The following is a 26,079-nucleotide window of genomic DNA, read 5'->3' as shown; positions in this document are numbered from 1 at the left end:
AGCAGTTCTGTCTTCTCTCCCTGCTCTCACAGGATAGACTGAGAGCAACAGTAGGCATTGTCTCCCATTGCTGTCAGTCAAAACCTGTGATGAAGGGGCAGGGCCAGACCATGCTGTCTGTGTGTATGGATGCAGGCAGCATGGCTCGGGATCAAGCCCAAAGGAGTGCCCTTAGAGAAAGCAGCTTGCTATGGGGGAACTCACAGCAGCAGTGGATCCAGGAGTATCGGTGGTGGACCCAAGAAGAGGAGGTTTGGGCCGCTCTGTGCAATTCAATTACACAGAGCAGTTAAGTATACACCTGTATGTTATATTAAAAAAAAGGAAGACTTTACTGTAACTTTAAGTCTGCCAAACACTATGAAAGAGTAAACAGCAACAGGACAGGGGTCACTGTACTATTTACATGTGGATAGTGGATATTACTTCATGGTAATACAGATATGTGTGTAGATTACAGATTCAGTGTACTTAGTGATACATTTAATAAGAAGGTGAGCTGTGAAATTTAATCTCCAAACACGGAAAGGTTTCTTCACAGTGAGAGCTGTGAAAATGTGGAATAGACTTCCTCAAGAGTTGGTTCTGGCCAGCTCAGTGGATTGATTTAAAAAAGTCCTGGATTCTTTCTTAGATACACAGAATATAACTGGATACGAACATTTATAGGTAAAGTTGATCCAGGGAATATCTGATTGCCTCTCAGGGGATCAGGAAGGAATTTTTTTCCCTGCAGGAGCAAATTGGATTATGCTTTGCTGGGGTTTTTTGCCTTCCTCTGGATCAACTGTGGGTATAGGATTATAACTTACTTTTTTTTTTTTTTAATGGTTGAACTGGAGACTTTTGTCTTTTTTCAGCCAGACTAACTATGTAACTATGTCCTTACAGGATGTCTTCAACTTACAAGCTGACCTCAATGCTCTGTTTAATTTAATTGGGTGAGGTTTGACAGACCACTTGCAAAAGAAACTTAAGCCTAGTAGTAAATAGAAACAATATCCTTGTCAAGGTATTGAATATGTTCAATAGATAGATGCAGGCATTGATGAAAATGAGATGTGACAGCGGTATACTTTGTTCTTTGGAGCCTAGACAGAGCACTGTATTTCTTTCCTCCGGAGCTGCTATGCACCTGCCAGATTTACTTGTCTGCTCTTATTTTTATGGCATTGTTAAGCAGTAGTTCAGCAGTTGTACAATCAGACTCAAGATGTTCAGCTAAGTTAACCACCCTGTTCTCTGTGATGGTTCCAGCACAAACATTTGCATTGTAAAATATAACAGCTATATTTATTTACCTTAGCTTCTGCTTTCTCATTTACATTGGTGGTTTGACATATCTGGCAGCTGAAAAGCAGTTTGTTCACAGAAGGATGCATAAATACAAGAAAATGGCTTTCTTTATACCATGCATGTGCTATGTGGAATAAGGATGGAGTGATCTTTCCCATCTCTGGCCACAAATAAAATGATCACTAGATTTAGTGACTGCTAAAGCACTGCATGAAAGCAAAGAGTACTCTTCAATGGCAAGCTTGTGCTTTGCTCCCAAAGGCAAAGGTGGAAGCTCATCCCACCACTAAATTATTAATTTAGTCACAACTGATTATACTTTTCCATATGCCTATATAAAGGAACATATTGAATATAAAAGGAAATTAGAGATGTTGCCAATAGTTTTTGGATAGATTTTATTAGTACCCTCCTGAGCTTTAACAACAACAGAGAGTTATTGATATAAATTGAAGGGGGATAAAGTGTAGATGTAATCATCCTATATAATCACTTCAACTCTGGAAGATTTTACCCCCATCACGACCAGGGAGTTTTTTGCTATTTGGCAGTGCGCTACTTTAACTGGCACTTGTGCGGTTATGCAACACTTTAACCGCATGAAATTTATATAATTTTTTTCCACACAAAAAAGGTGGAATTTGATCATCAGTGGATTTTTTATTTTTTTATTATATAAACCACAAAAGACAGAAAATTGTGAGAAAAAAAAACAAAACAATATTTTCTATTTCTGTCATAAAACATATCCAATAAAAAAATAAAAAAAATGTCTTCATAAATTTAGGCCAAAATGTATTCTGCTACAGATAGCATCTACAAACAATGGTATACTGTATATATTGACATTTGTATTTATATTTTTTTATGCTTGTAATGGTGGTGATCATCAACGTATAGTGGGACTGTGATAGGGCAGCAGGCCATCTTACAGTAACTGACTCTGGGTGGGCACTGACTACATTACATTGCCATCTCCAGTGACACTAATATCAGTGCTGATAATATACCCTGTCACTGTACTAATGACACTGGCTAGAAAAGGGTTAACATCTAGGGGCAATCAAAGGGTTAACAATGTGCAATGTCTGTAATATGTGTTTCTTTTATTAAGTGATGTGACATTGGAATGGACCTGCTGATCAGCTTCTACTGTAGCGAATGACAGCACATAAGGGGCGGAGGGGCGAGTGCCCCCTACCCAGAAATGTCAGATCACGTACATGTACGCGGCCTGACTCAGCGGAGCCGCTTGACCGCAGTAAAACAGTATATAAATGGATCTTTACTATATGGTCACCGCAAAAGACATGTCTTAGCACCAGAGAATAAAATGCTTAATTTTAAGCTCCAAAAAGGGTTATTTCCTGATTGAACTGTTGAGAAAAATATTGAGACTAAAAACAAAATATAAAGGGTTGCTTTTATAAAGAAAAAATAATATAATGCTGTTTCAGAGATTTTTGTCAGATGTCAAAGGGTATTTTTTCTTTTGTTACTGTGAATTAAAGAATACCTTTTAAGGGTTTTTTCTGCCTCTGGATTTACAAGAGTTTGTGGTGATTTTGTTTCCTTTGAAGGTTTAATATATATCTAAAGGCAAATTGTTTTTTAGTTTTGGATAGAGTGGAGAGGGATTAGAGCGCCTGTCAATTTTTATTGCTTTCTGTGCTGCCAGGGCTGCTGTTAGAAACCACAGGGCACACTACAGCTAACCTGACAAGCCCCACCTCAATAAAACCACACAGTATACTATGCTTCAGTTATGAATGAACACAGTGAGTAATTGGTACTGATCACTCATTGTGTTCATTCAGAAAAGAAAGGGCTGGTAAAATGGGACTTATTTACTGGACCCTTCCCCCACTCTCCATCCTGAAAGATCTTATTGTGTGCTTGCAGCTGCTGATCGATGAAAAGGAGAGGAGGAAAGCTGGCAGCACCGTGGGGGTGGAGGCACACAGAGGAGCCTGGAAAGCAGATAGAAACATATGGTGCACAAGGAGGGTGATAAGTGAAGATCTGATTCTATGAATAACTCTCTTCAGCAGCTGAAAGCCAGCAGGAGAGAGAGGAGAAGCTAACTTTCAGCTGCTGCAGAGAGAGCCATACAGGGGATGGGTTCCAGTAATTGCCTCCCCGCCGTGCCAGTAAACCTCCCCATATCTGATTCACCCAGCTTCCTAAGTCCCCCTGCTGACCTGGGCCCTGTACAGGATAACTGGTGGTACCCCCTGTTAAGGAGATTCACCCTCTCTATTTCTCTTGTTTACCATTGAAAATGAAAGTTAAAGAAAATCCCATATTTTGGGCTGTCCCCGGAAAAGTAATTGAGGGGAAATCTTCCAATGGGGACACTAGTTCTGGTGACGACCTAGGGATCACCAAAGAATTCCCTTATTTTGCAGGGATTGTTTCTCACATCCTGTTTGGCTATGGGACGGGAGATGAAGGGAAAACTCCGCAATGGAACACAGATGGCGAAAAAAATCTGACAGGGGTTATAACCCTCCCTTGTTCTATCCAAAATGGAAAAAAAAGTTTTATCTATAGTTCTACTTTAACTTGTCATGTGCCTTTTTCAACCTAAATCATTATTTATTACATTATTTTTATACAGGATTTATATAGCGCCAACAGTTTGCACAGCTCTTTACAATATAAAGGGAGATAGTACAGTTACAATACAATAAAAAAGCAAGAGGACTGAGATGGTCCTGCTCATAAGAGCTTACAATCTAATAGGGTGGGGCAAGTGGTACAAAGGGTTATAACTGTGAGGGATGAACTGATGGAAGTGATAAATGTCTAGTTCGAGGTGAGATACGCTTCCCTGAAGAAATAGTTTTAGAAATAGCCAGACAGATTGAGGTAGAGAGTTCCAAAGGATGGGAGAAGCTCTGGTGAAGTCCTGGACATGAGCATGGGAGCTTGAGAGGAAAGGATGGTTTGGGCAATATTTGGAGACCAGATTGATGATGTAGCTTGGGGTAGAGTTGTGAATAGCTTTGTATGTTGTTATTAGTATTTTGAATTTAATTCACTGGACAATAGCAAGCCAGTGGATGGATTGGCAGAGAGGAGTGGCAGACACTGAGCAGTTGGTAAGGTAGAAGATTCTGGCAGCAGCATTCATATTACACTGAAGCGGGGATAGCCTATGGAGAGGTAGGCCTATGAGAAGGGAGTTGCAATAGTCAAGGCGAAAGATAACAAGGAAGTGAATGAGTAGCTTGGTGATTTCATTAGTTTAAAAAGGGTCAAAATTTAGAGATGTTACGGAAGTGAAGTCTACAAGTTTTTGACAGCGATTGGATTTGAGCCCGAAAGGATAGGTCAGGGTCTAGGATTACACCTAGTGCCATGGCTTGAGGGGAGGGACTGATAGTTGCATTATTGATCTTAATGGAAAGTCATTCAGGAGGACACGAGTGGGGGGGAATATTATCAGCTCAGTTTTAGAGAGATTTAGTTTAAGGAAGTGGTTCAACATCCATGCTGAACACAAGTTTTAAAACAACTTAATAAATCTGACAGACAATACTAATCTGTATGTCTACCCCATCGGAAAACATAGATTCAAATTAATTATTAAATTGCTAAAAATCAATTAAAGAATGAAACCATTTCATCTTATTGTGTGTTCTGTACTTTTTCTCTGTACTTTTTCCTCTTTATGGCACCTTCCCATATACTATTTGAAATGATATGCTGATTAACTCTCTGTGTGACTGGCCTTTATACTTACTGCAATAATTGCTATAATTATTTCTGATTTCAAACTTTTTCCACTTTCTACTTACTATCTTTTCGAAATTTGCATATTTCTTCTCCTCTTTGTGTTATTAACTTCCTTCTCCACTATAAATCTATATATCCTACTATTACCATATCAATCATTTCCTTCCTTATAAAGCATCAAAGATCCACCTTCCGTTCTATGTCAGTCACATCTTCTGTATAATTATAACTTAAAGGAACTACTCCCTAAACAATCTTTCTGATCTCACATCTATTTATTTTTTTTTATAATTTATTTCAATTTAGTTCCTTTTTCTAACTAAAAATTCCCTATTTCAAAACCCTATTTGTTTTGCACCATTTCATGGCTTCTTTAGGGGTATCAAAGTGCTACAAAAGTGCCCACTGTTAGCACCCAAAAGTTATGGTCATGTTTCTAATACTATGTTTGTCCAGCCTGGTGGCACCATATGATGACATACATACATTATGCCAGTCACTACACACGCACGCAACATTCATGGCATCACTATGTCACATTTTTATGTTTACAACGTTATTAGTATCCTAAGGTATGCACACAGCCAACCAGGACCTGCCAACAAAGTGTGTCTCCAAATAGAAACTCCTCTCCTCTGGGACAATCGCAATTCTAATTTTCAGCAATATCTTTCATCTAGCTTTTTAGTTTATATCAAAGCTAGTGGTGCACAAATTAATGAAAAAAGAATTTAAATTTGAAAGTATATAAATGTTTTTTTTATTCAAAAGTGCAACAAATAATAGCCACTAGTAACACTGTGATATGATTCCAAAATAATATAAAATATTATAAGAATATACATGATATTAAACAAAATGAAATAGTTCTCTGAAATCACTGCTGTGAATTCAGTGAGTCCAATAATGCAAGTAAACATTTGAAAGTCCAATACAAATGTCCTTCTTCAACCACATCAGTTGTGCTATCACATGTGCAGACTCCTTCTCCCGATATAAGTAAGACTCACCAGAAGTTATTGCCTATCGTAGGGAATAGGGATAGGAAATAAAAGCGCAAAGCAGAAATCCACACACTCTCACTTCTTCTCAATGTCTTCAGCTCATCATTCAGCTTAATAGCAGAGATAAATGACCAGAAATCATATAAAAAGAGAAACGCTCCACATAGTGCAGTAAAACCCAAATAAAACCTTTATTCCATTAGAAAATAGCTCAACAAAAAATGTCTTGCAATTAGACACATCAATAACATTTGTATAACCTGATCATTACAGAGATAATGCTACACAAAGGAATGCCATCTAGCTCTCATCACCGCATTCTGCCTCTGGTATGACATCACTTCCAGTTCCGTCCCTTCTGTCAATCTCACTTCCTGTCCACAACAAGTCACAACCCTTTTGAATATATAGTTGCAGCAGTGACGTTACATACACTTTTCATAATTTGTCTTTTTTATTTTTTAATTGTTTATAATCTTCTATTTTTTTTTAAATGTTTTTTTCACTTTATACACATTTGGTCATAACATTTTTGGTGATTTTTTTGTCCAGTAACAGAGTGTGGAATTGCTGAAATTGTCATGTTGTTTTGTTTTTAATTAGTATTAAACCCAAAACCAAAAATTTAATATATTTCAGCTTACCAATCATTAGATGTGCTGGCTGCATCAGTTTTCTTTCTGAATGACCACAGGAGGCACAGCTGACAAAAGGATTGCTAGTTGGGGGGGGGTGCTAAATGCATTAGCAGATTTGAATACAATAACACATTGAAGCCATATATGATCCTTACTTCTACTGCTTACACAAAAGGAGAACAGGAGATATATAAAGCCCTCATTGAAACCATTTGGAGTTTTTTAATCCAGGGTGAAAATTCTGTTTGCTTCTGTATTATAACCAATTCAATACCTTTTTTTAGAGTCCTTTTTTTATCCAAAATGTTTTTATTGAAAAAAGGATGTCAATGTACAAAGCATATTTAGATATCAATCCATGGATACAAAGTAGTGAGAGGTATCATAAGATGTATATATCATGGATAGTACACACGGTGAGTCCTAGGTCTTGTTGCTAGATGTACAAAATGGGAATAGAGCAACATACACAGAAGTATTCAGTAGACTTTCGTACGTCAAGCATGGGAGAGCTTCTCATCAACCAGACTGTACGTTAACATAAATTAACAATCAGGGAACACTTTTTCAGATTGGGTTGGGTTCTAGTGAAGAGTAGAGGACCAAGGAAGATAGGTTTCTTTGCTCTCACGCCTGGAGAGCGGTCGTGAATAATATGGTCCAGAGGAGGGCTCTTGAAAAGCGTGTGCTTAGGGTCAAATTAATCCACTATGGCCAATGTCATCCTCCCATGTGGGAGATTTCCCAGGGGTGGGTTGAGGGCAGAGAGACCATAGGAGGAAAAAAAAAGAGGGGAGAAGAAATGAGGGAGAGTAGGTTGAGGAGCAGGAAAGATGGAGAAGGAGGGGTAAGGTAAGGATTAGGCGGGTAGAAGGAGTAAAGGGGTGGATAGGAGAGAAGGGGGAGACTGGCGGGGATTTTGCAGGATGCCACTGACAGGAATACTCCCTTGTCCAGGGTCTCTATCACAGGTAACAGATCTATTGAACTTCATTTGGGTATGTATGAGGGGTTTAGCATAGTTTTATATGTCTCAGTCATTTGAAAGTGTATCCAACATACCCACGTGGTCATGAATTTTGATAGGGAATCATTTGCAATTTCTAGAGCCCATTTTTACCAACTGAAGGACCCAGAACTATAAGTAATTTATCTTTTCTCCTCTTTTTCCAATGTATGACATGGAATTGCTATATCATTCATGGCTATATATTCCTTCTACTCAGTTGTCCAAATGTTTTGTCCACAAAGAAGAATGAGAAAGAAGATTTCACCAAATATAGCAGACCCAACATAAAAAAAACAATTGGCACCAATGACCCATCCTTTAGGCTTATATATTCCTTTATAGTAGGCATACATTGTCAAGCTATTGTCAAGCTGTGATAGAGTGATAGGTTCCACAGTGATAGGTTCCTCTTGGTGGTTTTGGTAAGCAGTTCTTTGCTTTCTCCTCACCATTATATTTATTCTGAAATAGCCATGCACCACTTTATCTTGAAGGTTACTTCCACTCTGATATATCACACTTAAGTATGTATTTAATATTATTTTCAAATATATATCCTGTATCATAACTGGCCAATATTTATTTAAAATTTAACACATTTTTTGTGGTGATGTCATGAACATAGCGTGCATGTTTGGTGATGTCATGGAAGTAAGGTATAAGCCTGATGATTTAATTGGACACGGCACACTTGCACACTGACATCATCATGAGGATCTATGAAAAGGAATAACTTTACATGAAACCCAGCTAGATAGGTGAGGGATGGTTTGATTCAAAGCTGTTTACAGCTTGTTAATATGTAGTTTACTGTTCATTGTCAGTGTACAGGTGAACTTAAGGGAAAACACATGATGATGTCTATAGCAACCAACCAGATGTTTGTTATGTTTTTAATTTGCATTATTTTATTTACATCTGGGTTTTTTTATTATGCTTTGTTACATTTGATTTATACAAAGCAGTAGTACTTTTTTACTTAAATGATGATTATTTCACTCTGGCTAATCCGCCGGGAGTATATAGGTATGGAATGGACTTGATACCTTGAGACTACAGATCAAACATACAGTATCTGTCTTTCTAGTACTAGATAATGTTTTTTTGTATGGCTGGGCCATGCCTCATCTTAGCTTGTGATTGAAATAAAATGAATAAGAGACAAGCTAGCATGTTTCTTTTTAATACTGATATTAGATAGATTAAACACGTGGTCATAATTTAAAATAATATTTTGCTTCATTATTATACATAATTCTGTCCTCATCCTGCTGCTGTCTTAGATCTGTAATTCATGATGTTTTCTAGTCATCTGTTCAGTTTCCAAGAAGTAATGTTCACTTGATTGGGTACAGCCTTGGAGCTCATGTTTCAGGATTTGCTGGCAGCTATTTGAATGGATCGAACAAGATTGGAAGAATTACAGGTAATTTCTAATTATTTACAACACTGCACAACACAAAGCATGACATTCCCAGACTGATTTCCACTACTTAGAGTCGTTTTTGTTGCTTTGTGTGATAAATAGTACACAGTACATTTCAAATTATTGCTTTCAGTTTGAAAATAGGTAAAGTAAGCCTGTGCTTTGAGAAAATATCATGTAAATGTCTGCTATAAATGAAATGTTAATTATGAACTAACCCCCACTGGATTGTAATCATCATAACATGTCAGATTGTACCATATAGTCAATATTTAGAAAGTTCCATGATTTTCAGGTAGGGAGATGATACTGTATACACTACCCTCCCCACACATACAACAGTACTCAGCCATTCATTGCCATCCAGGTGAAAGATGTGTCAAAGTTTTTCAGAAAATCAGTATTTGCAGACCACAGACTCCAGAGCTTTCTGGAGGGGTTGGCACATTCTTCTGCCTATTGTTTGGGGGTTATCTTTAATTTAACACTTTTTCTGTAATACATGTACCCTTTAAACATACGTGTGCTGCACCACAATTGCAAAGTCTACACTTTAAAGGATAAGTTCACCTTAAAAAGAAAAAAGCTACTAAATGCACATTTGTGCAGCTAAACAATGTGCATTTATTATTTGTTTTGTGTGATCCTTTAATGCATGATCGGGGGTTCAATGTCAGCCTCTTGCAGACTGTCAGTGTAGCTGTCTGCCCGTACCTCTAATAAGGGAGGCAGTTACTGAATGACAGGAAGCTCAATGGACTACGAGAGCGCTCACCAGCACCCTCACAGTCCATTGGGAACTAAGCAATGGCTGACGGTACTTGTAGGCACTTGTAGAACTCTGTGAATGAATGATGGGGCCATATGGGTGATTTAAATAGAGCAGTGAGGGTTTAGAGCCACTGTCAGGTTTCCCCTCACCTCAGAAAGATATCCTCTCACTTCCTGTTGAGTCTACAGGACAAGAGGTGAAGGGAAAATCTCCATAATCTCACATGCCTGATGAAGGGGTCCTGCGAGACTCGTAAATGTTGCCTTGCTGTAACTATGTGAACATTCATTAAAACGTTTGGACCCATATTGGTGATCCTCGGTGAGCTGGTGACATTCTCCCTTGCAATCTCCCTAATGAGACACAGATGGCAAAAAAACTGATTGGAGTTTTAGACCTCCGCTAATTTATGCAAAATTTAAAAAAAAAGTATTTGCTTTAGATATACTTCCAGAACGTTATTTTTTTTATTTATTATTAAGATATGAACCAAACTTAACTACAAAATGCTACTTTTGGCATTACCTGTTCACTTATGAGAACACTGTTTTTCACAGAACACATTTAGTACAGTAAAAGTCATCATCAAAGCTAAATGTATACAAGATACAAGTATACAAGAATAAATACGCCACACAAATATATAATGTCAACCAAGTAACTGGCACTTCAAATGTTTTCAGAATAAATAATCTGTCTTTATGATGATGATGATGCCATATTTAGGAACATGGTAAAAAATGAAACTTTAAGGGTAAAAAAGCAACTACTGTTGTGAGTAAGATATATATGTGGCTGCTGTGGTACTGAGGTCTATATAGTACTGTATGAGACTATACATATTGGAATTGCACTTGTATAGTCTTCACTGTCAACAGTAAGCCTTCCTTCTACTAAGCATGACTGGTATTGATGCTAGGCTCTCTAGGGATACAGAATAGTAATATAAATTCTGGACGCTTGCACTGTTTCCTTAGTGTAACAGCAAGAGCATAGTTGGGAGCCCATAGGCAAGATAAGAATCTTACCTTATGGCTTAGCCTGAGGGTAGCCTACTTATAGAAGGGGAAAGTTGTACATACATCCTAATGCAACACTAATTATGCTCCCACTGCAGCACTCACTAGTACTTCTGACTTTAGGCTGAATACAGTAGTTGATCTCTTTTTTCAGAATTCTCCACTCATTCCGATGGAGTTATTCATTCACACATCTTCTGTGCCACCTTCAACATAAAGCAGACATCAAAAATGATGACCACATGCCTAGCTGAGGTTTGGTGGTTTGGTAGCATTTCCTGTGTTTATAGAGAACAGATGACCAAGAATGCCATGCAACACTAGTTTAGCTTTAAAGAGCATATATTATTTTATTTTATAGATAGGATTGACTTGGGTTTACCAATATGATGTGTAGAGGTCAACATTAAAGTTCATTTCCAGTAAAAAATATATATTTTCCCTTATCCACCACAATTACTGCTTTCCAATATTGGAGAAGGTACTTTGGATCAAGTAACAGTGGACTTAGGTAAGGCTAAGTTCACACTACTGCAATGTAATTTTGATTTCTGATATCACTGAGCCTTTGTTGTGACTTGGTTGCATTTTAAATGTGCTTGCATATGCATATTCTAAGGAGCCAAATCATACTGTAAATCACACCAAAGTAGTGCATCAAACTTTTCCAAAATTGTACGGCATCTGAAATCGCACTAGTGTGAACCAGGCCTTAATTTTTTTTTTTTAAGTAAAGAATGACTAAAAGCAAGTTGGGACTGGAGAGACATTAAGAGTTTTCATTTCCTGGAGCTGGGCTTTACTCAGTCCAGTCCTGGAAAACCTAATACCCTCTCTGGAATTATTAATTAAGTAAAAGAACAACAACTGTAGATTCACATAAATCCTATAATTTGTAGGTGCAAATTTATAATTAGTGTTATTATAACTCTGCATTAATTTTTAAGTGAAGGAAGAATTAGATTAATTTTCGATCATTTTACATTTGAAAATGTTTCTTACTGATTATTGCACTGGATTAGAACATGCAAGCTGCAACAAATTTCCATAAACATAACATTAACATTCAAACAATATCCTAATTTGTTGTCTATGACTGTCTTGGTGCATTCTATACCTGTTAAATAGTCTGAAAACTAATTGAAAATGTCTATTTTTCTACAATGTATTTAATTAGTCATGCTTTCTGGTGCTAAAATTAGGAAAGCCTTTAAAAATGAAGCTGGAGTTAGCTGTATATAAAATAGGGCTTATTCAGTAAGGTAAAGTTGCAGTAATTGCAGTACACCAAGTGGCTGGCTGCTATAAGTTACTCTTTTAACTCTACTAATCAATTTTTCTAGAACTCTCTAAGTGGGGAGTTCTACTCACTTTGTGGAGAAATTTCTTTCAACTTCCTGTTATATCTATGGGACAGGAAATTAGGAAGAACCTCCGCAGTGGGGCATCGACAGCACACAATACACTGACCAGGGTTTCAACCTTTTTCTACTCTATTCAAAAATAAAAGAACATGTTTAAGTTATACATACACTTTAAGTAAATCCAACAGAGATGGAAAGGTTAAGTGCCATAGGAGGTAGAACTAAGAAGAACCTTCCACTAATCTCCACATCACTGCTGTGTCTTGTAGTGAAGTGGAGGTTGGTAGGAGCAACCACTGAGTGCTGAGGGAGATCAAGAAGATCAACATTTCTTGAAATGTTGTTTACCCAGGGGACTTCAGCCAGCATTTTCTCATTAAGTGACCTTGTGGCAGCACAGCAGTAGCAGAGATAAGTATTTATGTTCTTGTTTTTCAGATATGCCCCTTTAGAATTATGTGTGTTAAGTGTATTTAGTGCTACTCCCATAGGATCTGCAGGAATATTGTCCAGATCTTCCCCAAAAGCTTTTCCCTGCAGCCAGGCACATAGGCTCATTCACACATTTTTTCAATTAATGGTATAGGGGTGTTGTTTTTATTTTTGGAGAACATGGATAGGGTTGAGGGAATTAGGTGGTATAATCCAAAAACAAGAAATATGTACAGCTGAGGATTTTAGGTATTCTTCCAGATAAGCCATGACGAAGTCCATGCTTGAATCAAGCATTAGTAAGGCAGTAGTAATAGTAGTAGTAGTAGTAGTAGTAGTAGTAGCAAACTAGAGCAGCATCCCTTTAGGTAGCGGATTAAGTGGACAAAGCACTTCTGAACACCAGCCAGTGTCCTCTTTAGCTGGACCTGCAGCTTGACTCCCTAGCACCAGAGGGGTTTAAATAGCACTCAGTCTTTAAGATCCTTTAGAAGTGTCTGTAATCACAAGGCCCAAGAACAGCTGGTTGCCTTCCTCTGTGATACCAGACCAGATCTTCCATAGACAGCCCCTCATTCAGCTTTAGTAGAACCCGGATTTCAGCATTCAGGTCCTCAGGTCACTAACCAAAGGCCAACAGCAGTAGATCCAGCAGCATGCCCTCTCTAGTCTGGAACAATCCTATACAGAAAAGACCCAGAACTCAGTGTGCTCGCTGAATATATATAGCTGCTCAGAATGCCATCAGAGCCTCTCTCTCTGGAATAGGCCAAGATGCCATCTGCATAGCTACACAAGCTTTCTGGATGCAGAGGGAGCTATTAGGCTGGCAGCAGCTGAACATACCGAGCAGACCTAACTAGCAGAACACAGCATCACTGATTACAGGGTACAAGTTATGATTTTTTAAAATTAAATTTATATAAACCTAGCGCCTATCTGAGCGCTTAACAACTGAGAAACCCACACAGGGAGTGCATTGTTTTAATGAGCTTACCTATTGATCTGCATGGCAGGAGTAAGTAACACAGAGTGCAAGGGTCAGTAATAAGTGACACAGACTTCAGAGGTCACTAGTATGTAATGAAGGGGTCCGAAGTAAGTAATGCCGAGTGCAGAGATCAGTACTGTGCAAAGCACAATGCAGGGGTTCAGAGTAAGTAATGCAGTGCACAGGGATCAGTAGTACTGTAAGTGACAAAAAGTTCACAGGTCAATATTTTTAATGCAGAGTGAAGGGATCAGTGGCATGTAATGCATAGTGGAGAGCTCTATAGTATGTAAAGCAGTGTAGAAGACGTTAATTTGTAACACACAGTGCAAAAGTCAGGAGTAAGACACAAGCAAAAATACCCTTTTTCCTATACAAACATCTATTCCCTAAGCTAAAATTGCCCACAAAACATATTCAACCCTCCCTCTGTAAAACTCACCAAACCTCATATTGAGCGGCACCCAGCAGAGTGAGGAAAGTCCTCCTAGGTCTCCCCTTCAGCTGTGTTATATGACACAATAGAGCCAAGGAGAAGCACAGCACTTGCTTTGGTTCTGCAGTTCCTTTTGCCGTTTGATCTGATGTCTGATGGAGGGGCAGCATTATCACATCATGATCTAATCATCACATGACCATGACCATCTACATGTTCTCAGACCCCAATTTAATGTATGTTTACTTTTGTGCACATACTGTACATTTACCTGTCTAGAAGAGCTGTACAGCTACTTATGCTTGGGATAAAAAAAATATTGCATGGATTTAGAAGCATCCAGCACCATAATGTATATAACATTAGAAAAGAATAACATTTGAATAAAATGTTTTTAAAAGTAAGTTTTATACCTGAAGGTGTCTATTGTATTCAAACTAGTTGCATGGGGCACAGATACGTTTAGCATCCAGACAATCTACATCTTCATTGCGTCATACAGAACAACACTTACTAAACATGTTTTGTATATTCTTTTAAAGCTGTTATGGTTGGTTAAGTTTATTTACATGTCAAACACAGTGCATGTTCATGTTTTGTAGGACTTGATCCAGCTGGCCCTTTATTTGAAGGAATGTCTGGAACCGACCGCTTGTCTCCAGATGATGCAACCCTTGTTGATGCCATCCATACAAACACGCAACAGCATATAGGATTAAGTGTTGGCATTAACCAACCAGTTGGCCACTATGATTTTTATCCAAATGGAGGCAACATACAACCTGGCTGCCAGTTTAAAGACATATACAACCATTTAGTGGAGTATGGTGTCCTTGGTAAGAGACTAAATTTACAATGTTACAATATGTAGTATAGTTACAACAGCACTGCACACCAATCATTTAGATACTTCCCAAATAAACTTGAGAAAAAGTTTTTTTTAATGTTTTGGCTTTATGGGGTTGGATGTCACAATGATGTTTCCCAGCAAATTTTGCATGGTACATAACAGCAGAACCAATTTCAGTAAGCTTCAGCATGTGTTTAATGGATCAAGTCTATTACATCTGGTTTTTCATGATAAAATGTAGCTGATGGAGCCTGTACATAGAGGCCTAATTTAATTGATTCTTTTCTTTTTTCTTTGTCATAAGGATTCTCTGAGTCAGTCAAGTGTGCTCACGAGAGATCAGTCAACTTGTACATAGATTCCATAAAGAATGAAGACAAGAATCCCATGGCATACGAGTGTAAAGATTATGATACCTTTGAGAAGGGCATGTGCCTAAACTGTCAGAAACATGGCTGTGTTTCCATGGGGTATAATCTTACTTCAAAGAAAATGTACCCTGGGCGTAGACTTTTTCTGAAGACACGATCACTAATGCCATACAAAGGTAAGTGGAGCACAAAAACAGATTAATACAACATGAACATCAACCAGTCAGCAGACCATTTCACTCAAAGGGGCCCCTTGTTTGTGAGACTCTACAAAACCTGAATACAGACATAAAATCCTCCATATACTGATATTTATGAAAAAAAATATTAATTCAAGGAAATATACTTTAATTCCATGTTTTATAACAATACTTTATATGTGATATGTTGTGCAAATGAATAATGTGGATTTGTTAACAACTGATTTGTGGTATTGGTCCTTCTTTGTTACAAACAAATACCAATTTACATTATGCCATACGTTTACTTTTATACTGGAGTTTAGGGAATGTAGAGGGGATGGAATTTTATAGGGATGTACCACAATTTGTGTTCTTTTGTATGATAAATTTGGTTATGGGGAGTGAGAAGCAGTTTTTTAGTTAAGTATAGAGAGATATTTATGTTGTCTTTGGAATTCTGTATTACAGGCACATCATATCACATAGGTTAAGAATTCAGGACAACACAAAGACATAACAGAATAAACATTTATAACCAATAGATCTGGCATATGATTGTTGTACACACCTGCATATATCAAAAATGATCAACTACAAATTCTGTTGTCTTGTCCATCTGGCTCATGGGCTCTCTGTGTGGTGTGCCTATTTTCTCTTTTATTGGGAATTGAACAGAATACATTGGTAGAGATCTAGTATAAAGGGGTCAGGATGGGGAGACAGAAAGGAGACTGGGATTATTAACCACTTACCTACTGGGCACTTCTACCCCCTTCCTGGCCAGGCCAATTTTCAGCTTTCAGCGCTGTTGCACTTTGAATAATAATTGCGCACTCATGTATACAAACAAGATTTTTATAATTTTTTTATACAAATAGAGCTTTCTTTTGCTGGTATTTGATCACAACTGGGGTTTTTATTTTTTTGCTAATCAAACAAAAAAAGACCAAATATTTAAAAAAAGGTTTTCTGTAAATAAGTGATTTTTCTCCTTCACTTATGAGGCTGCACTGATAAGCACCGATAAGCTACATTGATGGGCATTGATGAGGCTGCACTGATATGCGGTACTGATGGGCACTGATAGGCAGCACTTATGGGCATTAATAGATGGCACCGATGGGCACTGACAGGCATCACTGACAGCCAGCACTGATGGTGACTGCTAACCAGTACTGGTGGGCTCTGACAGCCTGATGATCAGTGTAGATGTCCCCTCTTAGAAATGCCGTTTACAGCTCGTGAGGAGAGGACTGCCGATAACCAGTATTTCCTATTTACACTACATTGGACACAGCACATGGTAAAAGGCCCTTTACCTGGATCCGTAATCAGCTGCATCCAAAGGACACAGCAATCACAGATCGCTCCCGGTGCACACCCCAGGGGCACGTGGGGGGCATGGTTCTGGGAGGACATTCATGGTTGCCCTCCCAGAACTAGCTAACCATGCTGTCGCCATCTTTTTAATTTAGCGCGGTTGGGGACTGGATAATGAAAGGGGATAACCCAGGGTACTTTGTAACAGTGGGGGAAGGAGAGAAGTAGAGGAAAGTTGGAGAGAGTTGGAGTCAGACTGCCCCGCTCCACCCATATTACCGCTTGGCTGGGGTTTCGTAAACAGTGTAGGTTATGCAGAAACTGTCACATATCAATTTCTTGTTTGCTTTGTGAAGAATCATGTTGGCTCTCCTAATCTGTAGTGCAATGGGGATTGGGAGACAATATATTTTTGTATGCCAAGGAGCAGGTGAAATATAACCATGGAAACCATGTGTCATGGAACATCTCCACCTGGTTGCAAAAGGAGACAGTTTTTCCTGTTTAAAAAGAGAAGTATGGCCAAAGCTCCTTTGGCCATACTCTGGTTGTGGGTCATAGGAGTGCACTTAGTTCTTCACCCCTTTGACCCAGTCTGCTGATGTCACAGAGCCCATCCAGGGTCCGAAGGAATTCCGACAATAATGACGGGATCCATCCAGATGCCTGACTTGCAGCTGGCTCAACCTCTCAGCATGCTGCCTAAAGCCTGAGCCAGCCATTCCCAACACTAGAGCACAGTGGTGACTGACTCTGTGCTTAGAGTGAACCTGAGAACTGAGCGATCAGCAGTCTTTGATCTCTCGTTCTCAGTGTAGAGCAAGCAGGGGACAGCTGCAGCATTGGAACAATAATTATTCTATATATCAGTGCCACGCAATTAACAATACCATATGTGAATTTTTTTTAAATTAAAGTTCTAGTTATATGATATACTCATACAGTATATGAGTATTGCACTAGCACTTTAATTTAAAAAAAAATGCACATATGGTATTGTTAATTGCGTGGCACTGATATATAGAATAATTATTGTTTACACATGTGGGAACACATTGAGTGTCAGCAGCAATAATATGTATAGGAAGTATGAGATGTTAATTGCGCTGAAGTCTTTTTGATAATTTTCTAGCATTGGAACAATGCTGCAACCATTTAGGTAGGTATAAATGTTTGTTATTTTCCATTCCTGCACTTCTCTTTTAATTTAGTACATTTTGATAAAGCATAAGTGAGTGGTGGGAGGTGTCATTCTTCCAAACCAGGTAAAAGTCAGCAATTGCCAGTTGCAAAGTTTTTGGGATGGCAGAGGGCAGAAAAATGATCTCACATAGCTTCAAAGGGTATGAAATAATTTTGATTACCAGATACTGAGACTAGAAAGTGCCTACTGAGACAGATAGTCCTCCCTCTCCTCTGTTTCCAGGTGCTTGGCAAGAGCCAGAGAGTGATTTAGGACACTGTGCTGCAGTACTCTCTGTGCTCCCAATGGACTTCAGCTGAATCGGTTAACACAACCTCTCCTCCATCTACCAGGGGGAGCTGACAAGCATATGGAGCTCAAGAGGCTTGATGGTTGGCAGCACTGAATCATGGAAGATGAAGTTCGGAAAGAAACTTTGCTATGGCAGTCTATGGACCATTGAGCTAATTCCAATGTGAGCCGGGTATAAGGAGAGAGTTGTACTATTTCAGGCTGAATACGGAGGAACTCTTTTTTTGCTGAGAGAAGACTGAGGTGTGCACATATCTGCTCCTGTGTGCACATCAATCTTCCTGTGGCCCTGTGCTGATTACCGGAGTCATTCCAGGCAGATCCAGAAGTGAACTGATAACTGAACAGCATTACTCCTATTGCTGTATCATTGGAACTGGAGAGGACACTGCTGCCATTAACCTGTTTAGTGTTTCCTCACAAAAGGCTGCTATAAGATGCCATACTTCTTTCATATCCCCATAGTGCATAAAAATGTCATCTGTCCACAGGGGCATCCCATCATCACAAGTATGGAAAGTCTTACTAGTAAAATCTTGCAATATGTGGATCACTTCCTCCAGCCAATTGTGACAGTCCTCCCTGCATTAGTTTCATCACATGTTTTAGAACTCTTAGAACAGTACAAATGGTCATCAAGCTATGCTTGGTTTTCCTTGGACGTGTGTTCATTATACAGGTCCATCCCTCATGAGGCAGGCATAGAAACCCTGAATCACTTCCTTTCAGCTATAGATTATTTACATCCCCAGCAGGCTCAAATTATCACTGTACGTGGTTTGCATTGGAATGCAACTATTTCCAATTCTTAGACACATACTACATACAGAAATCCAGAACAGAGATGGAAGCTCATTTTGCGCCATGTTATTCAAACCTATTGATGAGTTTTTGGGAGGAGAACGATATCTGGAGTGCCAATCCCTTTAGTAAGCATATCATATACTATGGACGTTACATCTGTGATATTATCATCATTTGGTACGGTCTTCCAGATACAATCAATAAGTTTGTCGAGTACTGCAACTAAAACCCATATAATATCCAGTTTATATATATTACTGACTAAAAGTCTGGTCTTTTTGGATTTAGTGGTATCATGGGATGTGGATGGAAATACTGTATCTAAAGCACATTATAAGGCTGGTAACTGATAAACACTACAAGAGTTTCCATCTAGCCAGCTGGAAACAAAATATACTCTATAGTCAATTTAACAGACTAAGGAAAGATTATACAAGTACAACAGATTATTTGTATCAGTGAAAAGTGGAAAAGTTTTCAGTGAAGGGCTATAACAGTGTTCATATTCAGTCTGCCCTTGATATGTATAAGAACAAACCCGTTACTTAAAAAGTAGCAAGTACATTAAGAGATTTCTTGGCTAAATGTATTACAAGGTATAATAATCAATATTGGGCAATAAAGAATACTCTTGGGAAACACTGGCCCAATTTATTTCATAGTCCTGCCCTTGCCAATATTCCCCTAAAAAAACAAATGCTGCTTTTAGGAGGGCTGTGAATGTTAGAAATCGCATAGCACCCAGTAAGACGAAGATGTCACAGCTAAAGATCGGTAATATTCCTTAAGTTTTTGATATCATGGTACTTATAAGTGTAAGAAACCAAAGTGTAAAGCTTGTCCTTTTTTAAAAAAATGGCCAAAAAAGAATTTACAGGTAAAAATGGAAGGGTTTACAAGATCAACCAGTTCATCACATTTGTTGCGCAATTTGTTGTGTATGGCCTAAGGTTCCCATGCAGGTAGTTTTTTGTGGGCTGGCTTATATGTAAAATGCAGAAAAAAATCAATGAACTTAATAGCTTCATTGGAGAGGGCTGAACCAAGCACAGCATGCCTCAACATTTTAGTAATTATCATAATGAGGACACTGGAGGACTTGAACTACTGTAGTATAAAGGAAACCTCTATGCATTTACCAGAAAGTGAAAGGTTTTCCAATTTACGCCAAAGGGAGACCTATTGGATTTTTACATCAGATACCATGAGCCCAGGGGGGCTTAATGAGGAATTGAAGGTTAGCACCATCATTTAGTCCATGGTACAATAAATGGCCACTGCCCCAGTCTATAACTGGCCTTCACAGCAAGGAGCGCAAGGAAGGGTGACGCATGTCAAACAACAAAAAAGAAAAATTTCCAGCTCTAACTTGCCAACCACTTGACACTGAGTTTCTATACAATTTTCACCTTGATATTGTTATGATGTTCATAGTAATCCCAGCACTGTCATTATCTGGCCACTAGTGGGTCTGTGAAAGCTTAATCCCTCAATGTCAGGTCAAGCTATTTAAGGATGCAGGGGGGACTTGATAAAGGAGGCCATGCCCTCCTAAACATGTTGTAGCAACAGCTCACACACTCCATCAGCAGCCAGCTGTTCGAATCATATGACCCCAAGCACGGTGATGGCTTGTGCGGAGGCCAGGAAGGCTTCCTGTGTATGTGAACTGCCAGCATGTATGTGATCAAGGTGGCTGCATTCAGTCCAGGACTGTTGCCCTATCCACACTATCAGCTGTGCTTCTATCAAGAGCGGTTTGAGGATTTTGGTGCACAGTACTGTGTTGGGGAGGTGTGATTGATAAGCTCTGATTCATTTCCGCTTGTGAGTGCATTCTTATCTAGTTTTTATTATAAAATAAAAGGTATTGCATTAGAGCCTGTGCTCTCTTCTCTTTTGTTTGTGTATCTGTTGCTGCTAGTAGAGATTGAGCACATTTGGACTGGACATCTAACTAGCAGCATTATTTACTACATGCAGACTTCACTGTGACTGTACTCATGTGCACCACTGTAAAGACTGGGCCCCAACGCTAGTTGACTTAAGAACTAGGGCTAAAGACTGTTCACTCAGATAGCTGCTTCACAAGAACTTTGTTGTCCACAGTAAGAGGTATCTGTTCAGAGAGTCTTAAATTTCATTGCTGCCATTCATATTAAATCCACTCTAAAGTGGTTATAGCCTACTGTTTACAAAGGAGTTATCGCAGTATCCATTATCATTGCTGTTTCGCTTTTCTAATGCCATTACTAATTGCTGATTTTGTGGCTGACCAGGTTTACTCTAATTTAGCTGCAAAGAACTCTATTCTATACTGCTATAACTTAGGGAACATATTGTCTAGTGAACTGTGATTGGCGTAACCCTTTACCTACTCATTTGTGTGTATACTGCTATTTACTGCAACCCGTGACAATATATTGGGTTCATTGAACACTAACCAGTCTGATGTTTGCTTTTTGATACTTAACCCTTGTTGCATAAAGGGTATCTATATTTTTGCTACCCGTAGCAGTGCAGTATCCATTTGCTTTACCTGGTCTGTCACTGGGGTTGAGGCTGATCTCAACAAGAAGAACATAGAATCCAATCTACCAAGTGGATCCTGTGGGAGTAGTGCTATCTGATGAGAGGGTGACGTTGAGTGCTTCAGATATTTGTAACTTATTTTAAAGTTAGATAGTTCACCATACTGCTTGAACAGATAAAGAAGAGTAGGGAAAGTGGAGTCAGAGTTAGCAATAAAGAGCAAAAGGTCATCAGCGTACACTTTTTCTGTGTGTCTTTATGTAGCACTGCCCCTTGGGACAAGCTGGAATATATTATGGGTATTGCACTCAATAGATCCAACCCTAAGCAAACCCAATCCCTCTGGCACAACTGGTAATGAATAGCAAATACCCCGCTAAGAAATTTGCTGACACAGGGTTAAATAAAACAAGAACAATTTTATGGAGAATAAAATGCAGTGTAGAGGGGTGGGGTTCCCCTTTCAACTTCAAAACTTACTTTTCTTCTTTTATGCAATGCAGTAAATTTGGTCTGCCACTAGAGGGCTTCACAGCCAAGAGTCTCCGGATGGCAGAGCCACACTTTAAGCAGAATACAACTGATATCAAACAAATAAACTTACTTATGCTCTATCAATGAAATGTATTACCCACACCGGTGTATGATTCTGCTTCTGAGGGGCGTTAGCCAAAAATCACCTCAGAGTCAGAACAGAATGCAATAAAGAGGTGCCTCTAATAAAGCTACTAAGCCAGATTCCCCCACTTCAGTCCTTGTAACGGCGGAGCTCTAGTTGGTGCACGTTTAGTCCTTATAATGAAGTAAATAGCAGCTGAAGGCTTCTTTGGAGTTTCAGCTGGTGTGGGTTACATCAGATTTCACTAGGTTTCTGGGCTGAGAAGGTCCAACCTCAGTGTCTAAAGGCAACACAAAGCACCCCAAGACCAGGGGCAGTCGCAGGATGCAATCTCCCAGTATGTGTCAGTCCCCGGGGCAGACAGTCTCAATTACACTGGTGGTGAGGGGCAAAGCAGGCAGAGGGATCTGTGGCTTGCACAGGGCCCCGGATGGGTGAGATCCCAGCAGTGGGGTGCGGATGTCCCAGTCTATATGCAAGGTGTGAATGGTGTGTCTTACTCTCTCCAGGGGGACAGCTCACCAGACTCTGAACACACAGCAGGGTCCCTCTATCTGCGCTGAGTGCTGTAGTGCTTCCTCCTCTGCTTGGACGGGCTCCACGTGTCCCTGTCTTTTCTCCAGCCTCGTGTCTCTCTGTTCTCCCCTTCACTTCCTGCTTCCTCCCCTTCCCAGCATTCTTTGCTGTGTAGTGGATGAGTCATCACTTTGGCAGAATGCCCAGGTTTTACAAATAGGGGAGAGAGAGGAAGGACTGACTGCTGAACGTGTGATTCCTTCTGAATCCTCTTGTACAAGGAGCCTGCTACACACTCCCCCCACCAGAGAAGCTTTGGTCCTCCAAAGACAGCAGTAAAAGCAACCTGTTACATGCTTTTTATATACACGCGGAGAAAAAGCAAAGTTAGTACACACAGGAAATTAAATTATTCACACTTGCATAAGAATCTGGCAGAGGAACCTCCCACCATGTAGCAGAGTGAGGGTTGTCCTGCCCATAGGCCACACTAATGGGAATGGCCCAACCAGATGTGCCAGGGGGTGAGTTGGGGCTGTTCTCTACCGAAACTGCTGTAGGAGAACCAGGCGTCACGAGATTCCTTCTAGAAGCATGTACTACTTCCTCAGAGCTTTCACCCAACACATCATATGTCAGTCTTTTTGGGGGTTGAATAACTCTACGCTCTCTCTGTCCCTGGGCTCTAGCAATGGTTCTGGCGTTGCTTCCGATGTTGGTTCTGACACTACTGACTCATCAACCCTTGCTTCTTGCTCGACACTCTCTGTCTCTCCCAGTTCAGCTTCCTCCACGTCTTCTCCCTCATCAACAATGGACCCAGAGTCTTCAGGTTCTAACTCGGGTAGAGAAGGCTCAGGCTCTTGCAAATCTTCTGTAGGTTGGGCCTGAGGCACAAATTCAGGAGCCTCTGGCCTAAGGGAAATTACGTCAGTCACTCCAGTGGAAAAAGGAGTGGTGGGTTTGGAAATGTCAGATGGCCACAGCAAATCTGTCCCTACCTCCTCACTCTCACTGTCCTCTTCATTTGCAGGAGGTGGTGTGGGTTGAGACCTGGTCACAGGTCTAGTCCTCTGAGAAGTCGAGGGGGTAGACTGTGGATCAGATTGTGAGGGTAGACGGACTGCATCTGACAAAGGCAAAACGTGGTTGCGGTGCCAGGTTTTGAGTGGGCCAACACCCTTTTCCGGTCGAATCTGGTAAACTGGCAATCCAGGCAATTGTTTGCAGATGACATAGGGCTCTGATCGCCACCGATCCGCCAACTTGTGTTTTCCAGGGATACCCAGATTTCTCAGTAAGACTCTGTCTGCAGATTGTAAGTCCTGTACTCGCACTCTGAGATCAAAGTTCTCTTTGTTTCTCTGACCCCTGGCGTCTGAGGTGGCTTGAGCCTTCTCATAAGCAATCTTCAGGCTTTTCCTTAGGCGGTCCACATATCCTCTATGGGAAGCTGCAGAGGTATGGTCTACAGAGGTTCCAAAAGCCAAGTCTACTGGCAGTCGGGCTTCCCGGCCGAACATCAGCCGGTAAGGAGAGTATCCTGTAGCGTCGTTGGCAGTGCTATTGTAGGCATGTACGATGGCTGCTACATGCTTACTCCAGTGTTGCTTTTGCACTGAAGTCAGAGTCCTGAGCATATTCAGGAGGGTACGATTGAATCTCTCGGGCTGAGGATCTCCCTGAGGATGGTATGGAGTAGTCCTCGACTTTTGGATGCCTAGTAGACTCAATAGTCTCTTGATGAGGTTGCTCTCGAAATCTCTCCCTTGGTCTGAGTGGATACGTTGTGGTAGTCCGTAATGCACAAAGAACCTTTCTACTAAAATCTTTGCCACAGTTGATGATAACTGATCTCTAGCAGGAAAAGCCTGGGCATACCTGGTAAAATGGTCATTCACTACCAGGATATTTCCCTGTCCACTCTGATCCGACTCCAGGCACAGGAAGTCAATGCACACCAACTCCATGGGTCCCTGACTTTGAAGGTGGCCCATTGGGGCAGCTCGTTGAGGCAGAGTCTTCCTCTGAATACATCGGATGCAGGAGTGACAGTAACTTTCAACTTCTGTCCGCATGCAGGGCCAGTAGAAGCGGTCTCTTACCAAACAAAAGGTTCTTTCTGGTCCCAGATGGCCATGGTCATCATGGAAAGCGGTCAGCACCGTTTCTCTGTGTTTTGCGGGCAAAAATAGCTGCCATTTCTCTTCAGGATCATCAGAGGGGCCCCTTCGGTAGACCACTCCGTGGCGTAACTGTAGTCGATCCCACTCACGATGTAGCCGCTGGGCCTCCCTTGACGATGTAAGAAGCAAATCAGGGCTTTTGCTTTCTAAAGCCTTCAATACTAGGCCGCAGAGGGGGTCTTCCAACTGATCTCTTCGCAGATCCTTCCTGGAAAGCTTGGGCAGGCCTTCACCCCCAACCCGGGTGACATTGCAATAACACCTGGGAACGCCAGACGCCGAAATCCCAATGTCCTCTGCCCTGGACCCACCTCTTGTTCGGTGTTCCACTCCTTGGCATAAGGCTCGTACCCCTTCAGAGGGCACCTGAGTCCACTCTTCTGGGGAATCCTTGGAACAGTGAGGTCTTCGGGATAAGGCATCTGCATCCCTATTCCCAATCCCTGGCCGATAACTGAGGCTGAAAGTGAACTCCGATAAGGCAGCTAACCACCTGTGGCCAGTAGCATCCAGCTTAGCTGTAGTGAGAATGTATGTGAGGGGGTTATTATCTGTTTTTATCACGAATTCTGCTCCATATAGGTAATCTCGAAGTTTGTCCACTACTGCCCACTTCAAGGCCAAGAATTCAAGCTTGTGGGTGGGGTAGTTCTTCTCAGCGGACGCCAAACCCCGGCTCACATAGGCGACAGGTCGCAAGCATCCATTCTGTTCTTGATAGAGGACTCCCCCTAACCCATCTCTACTTGCATCCACATGCAATTCGTACGGCTTGGCTGGGTCTGCATAGGCCAGGATTGGGGCGGTGGTTAGACTCTTTTTCAGCCGTTCAAAGGCCTCTTCACACTGGGTTGTCCATTGTCCTTGAATAGATTCCCTAGGCCTCCTGGGTCCCACTGCTGGCTTCACAGGTCTAGATAGATCTGCATCATCATTGTCTTCTTCGTTTCTGAGCAGTTCATTGAGTGGGCGGACTATCCAAGCGAAGCCCTGGACGAATCTGCGATAATAGGAGCAAAACCCCAGGAAAGATCTGAGCTCTGTGACATTTGTGGGCCTCGGCCATGAGGTAACAG

At 40.5% G+C, this 26,079-nt stretch overlaps 1 protein-coding gene across 2 annotated transcripts in view; it reads left to right on the top strand.

Annotated features, from left to right (window-relative positions):
- The window catches only part of LIPC (lipase C, hepatic type), a 271,204-nt gene that overhangs the window by 194,176 nt on the left and 50,949 nt on the right, over positions 1-26,079 (top strand). For both annotated transcript variants that reach the window (XM_089667695.1, XM_089667702.1), the window contains 3 exons: positions 8,997-9,114; positions 14,731-14,964; positions 15,283-15,525. In XM_089667695.1, the coding sequence (XP_089523821.1) occupies positions 8,997-9,114; positions 14,731-14,964; positions 15,283-15,525 (595 nt within the window). The remainder of the gene's footprint in view (positions 1-8,996; positions 9,115-14,730; positions 14,965-15,282; positions 15,526-26,079) is intronic.

The sequence above is a fragment of the Staurois parvus genome, unplaced genomic scaffold (genome assembly GCF_062004578.1).
Source record: "Staurois parvus isolate SC_StPar_1 unplaced genomic scaffold, SC_StPar_1.0 ptg000054l, whole genome shotgun sequence".
Classification (NCBI taxonomy): domain Eukaryota; kingdom Metazoa; phylum Chordata; class Amphibia; order Anura; family Ranidae; genus Staurois; species Staurois parvus.
This window is presented reverse-complemented; position numbering and strand designations above follow the sequence as displayed.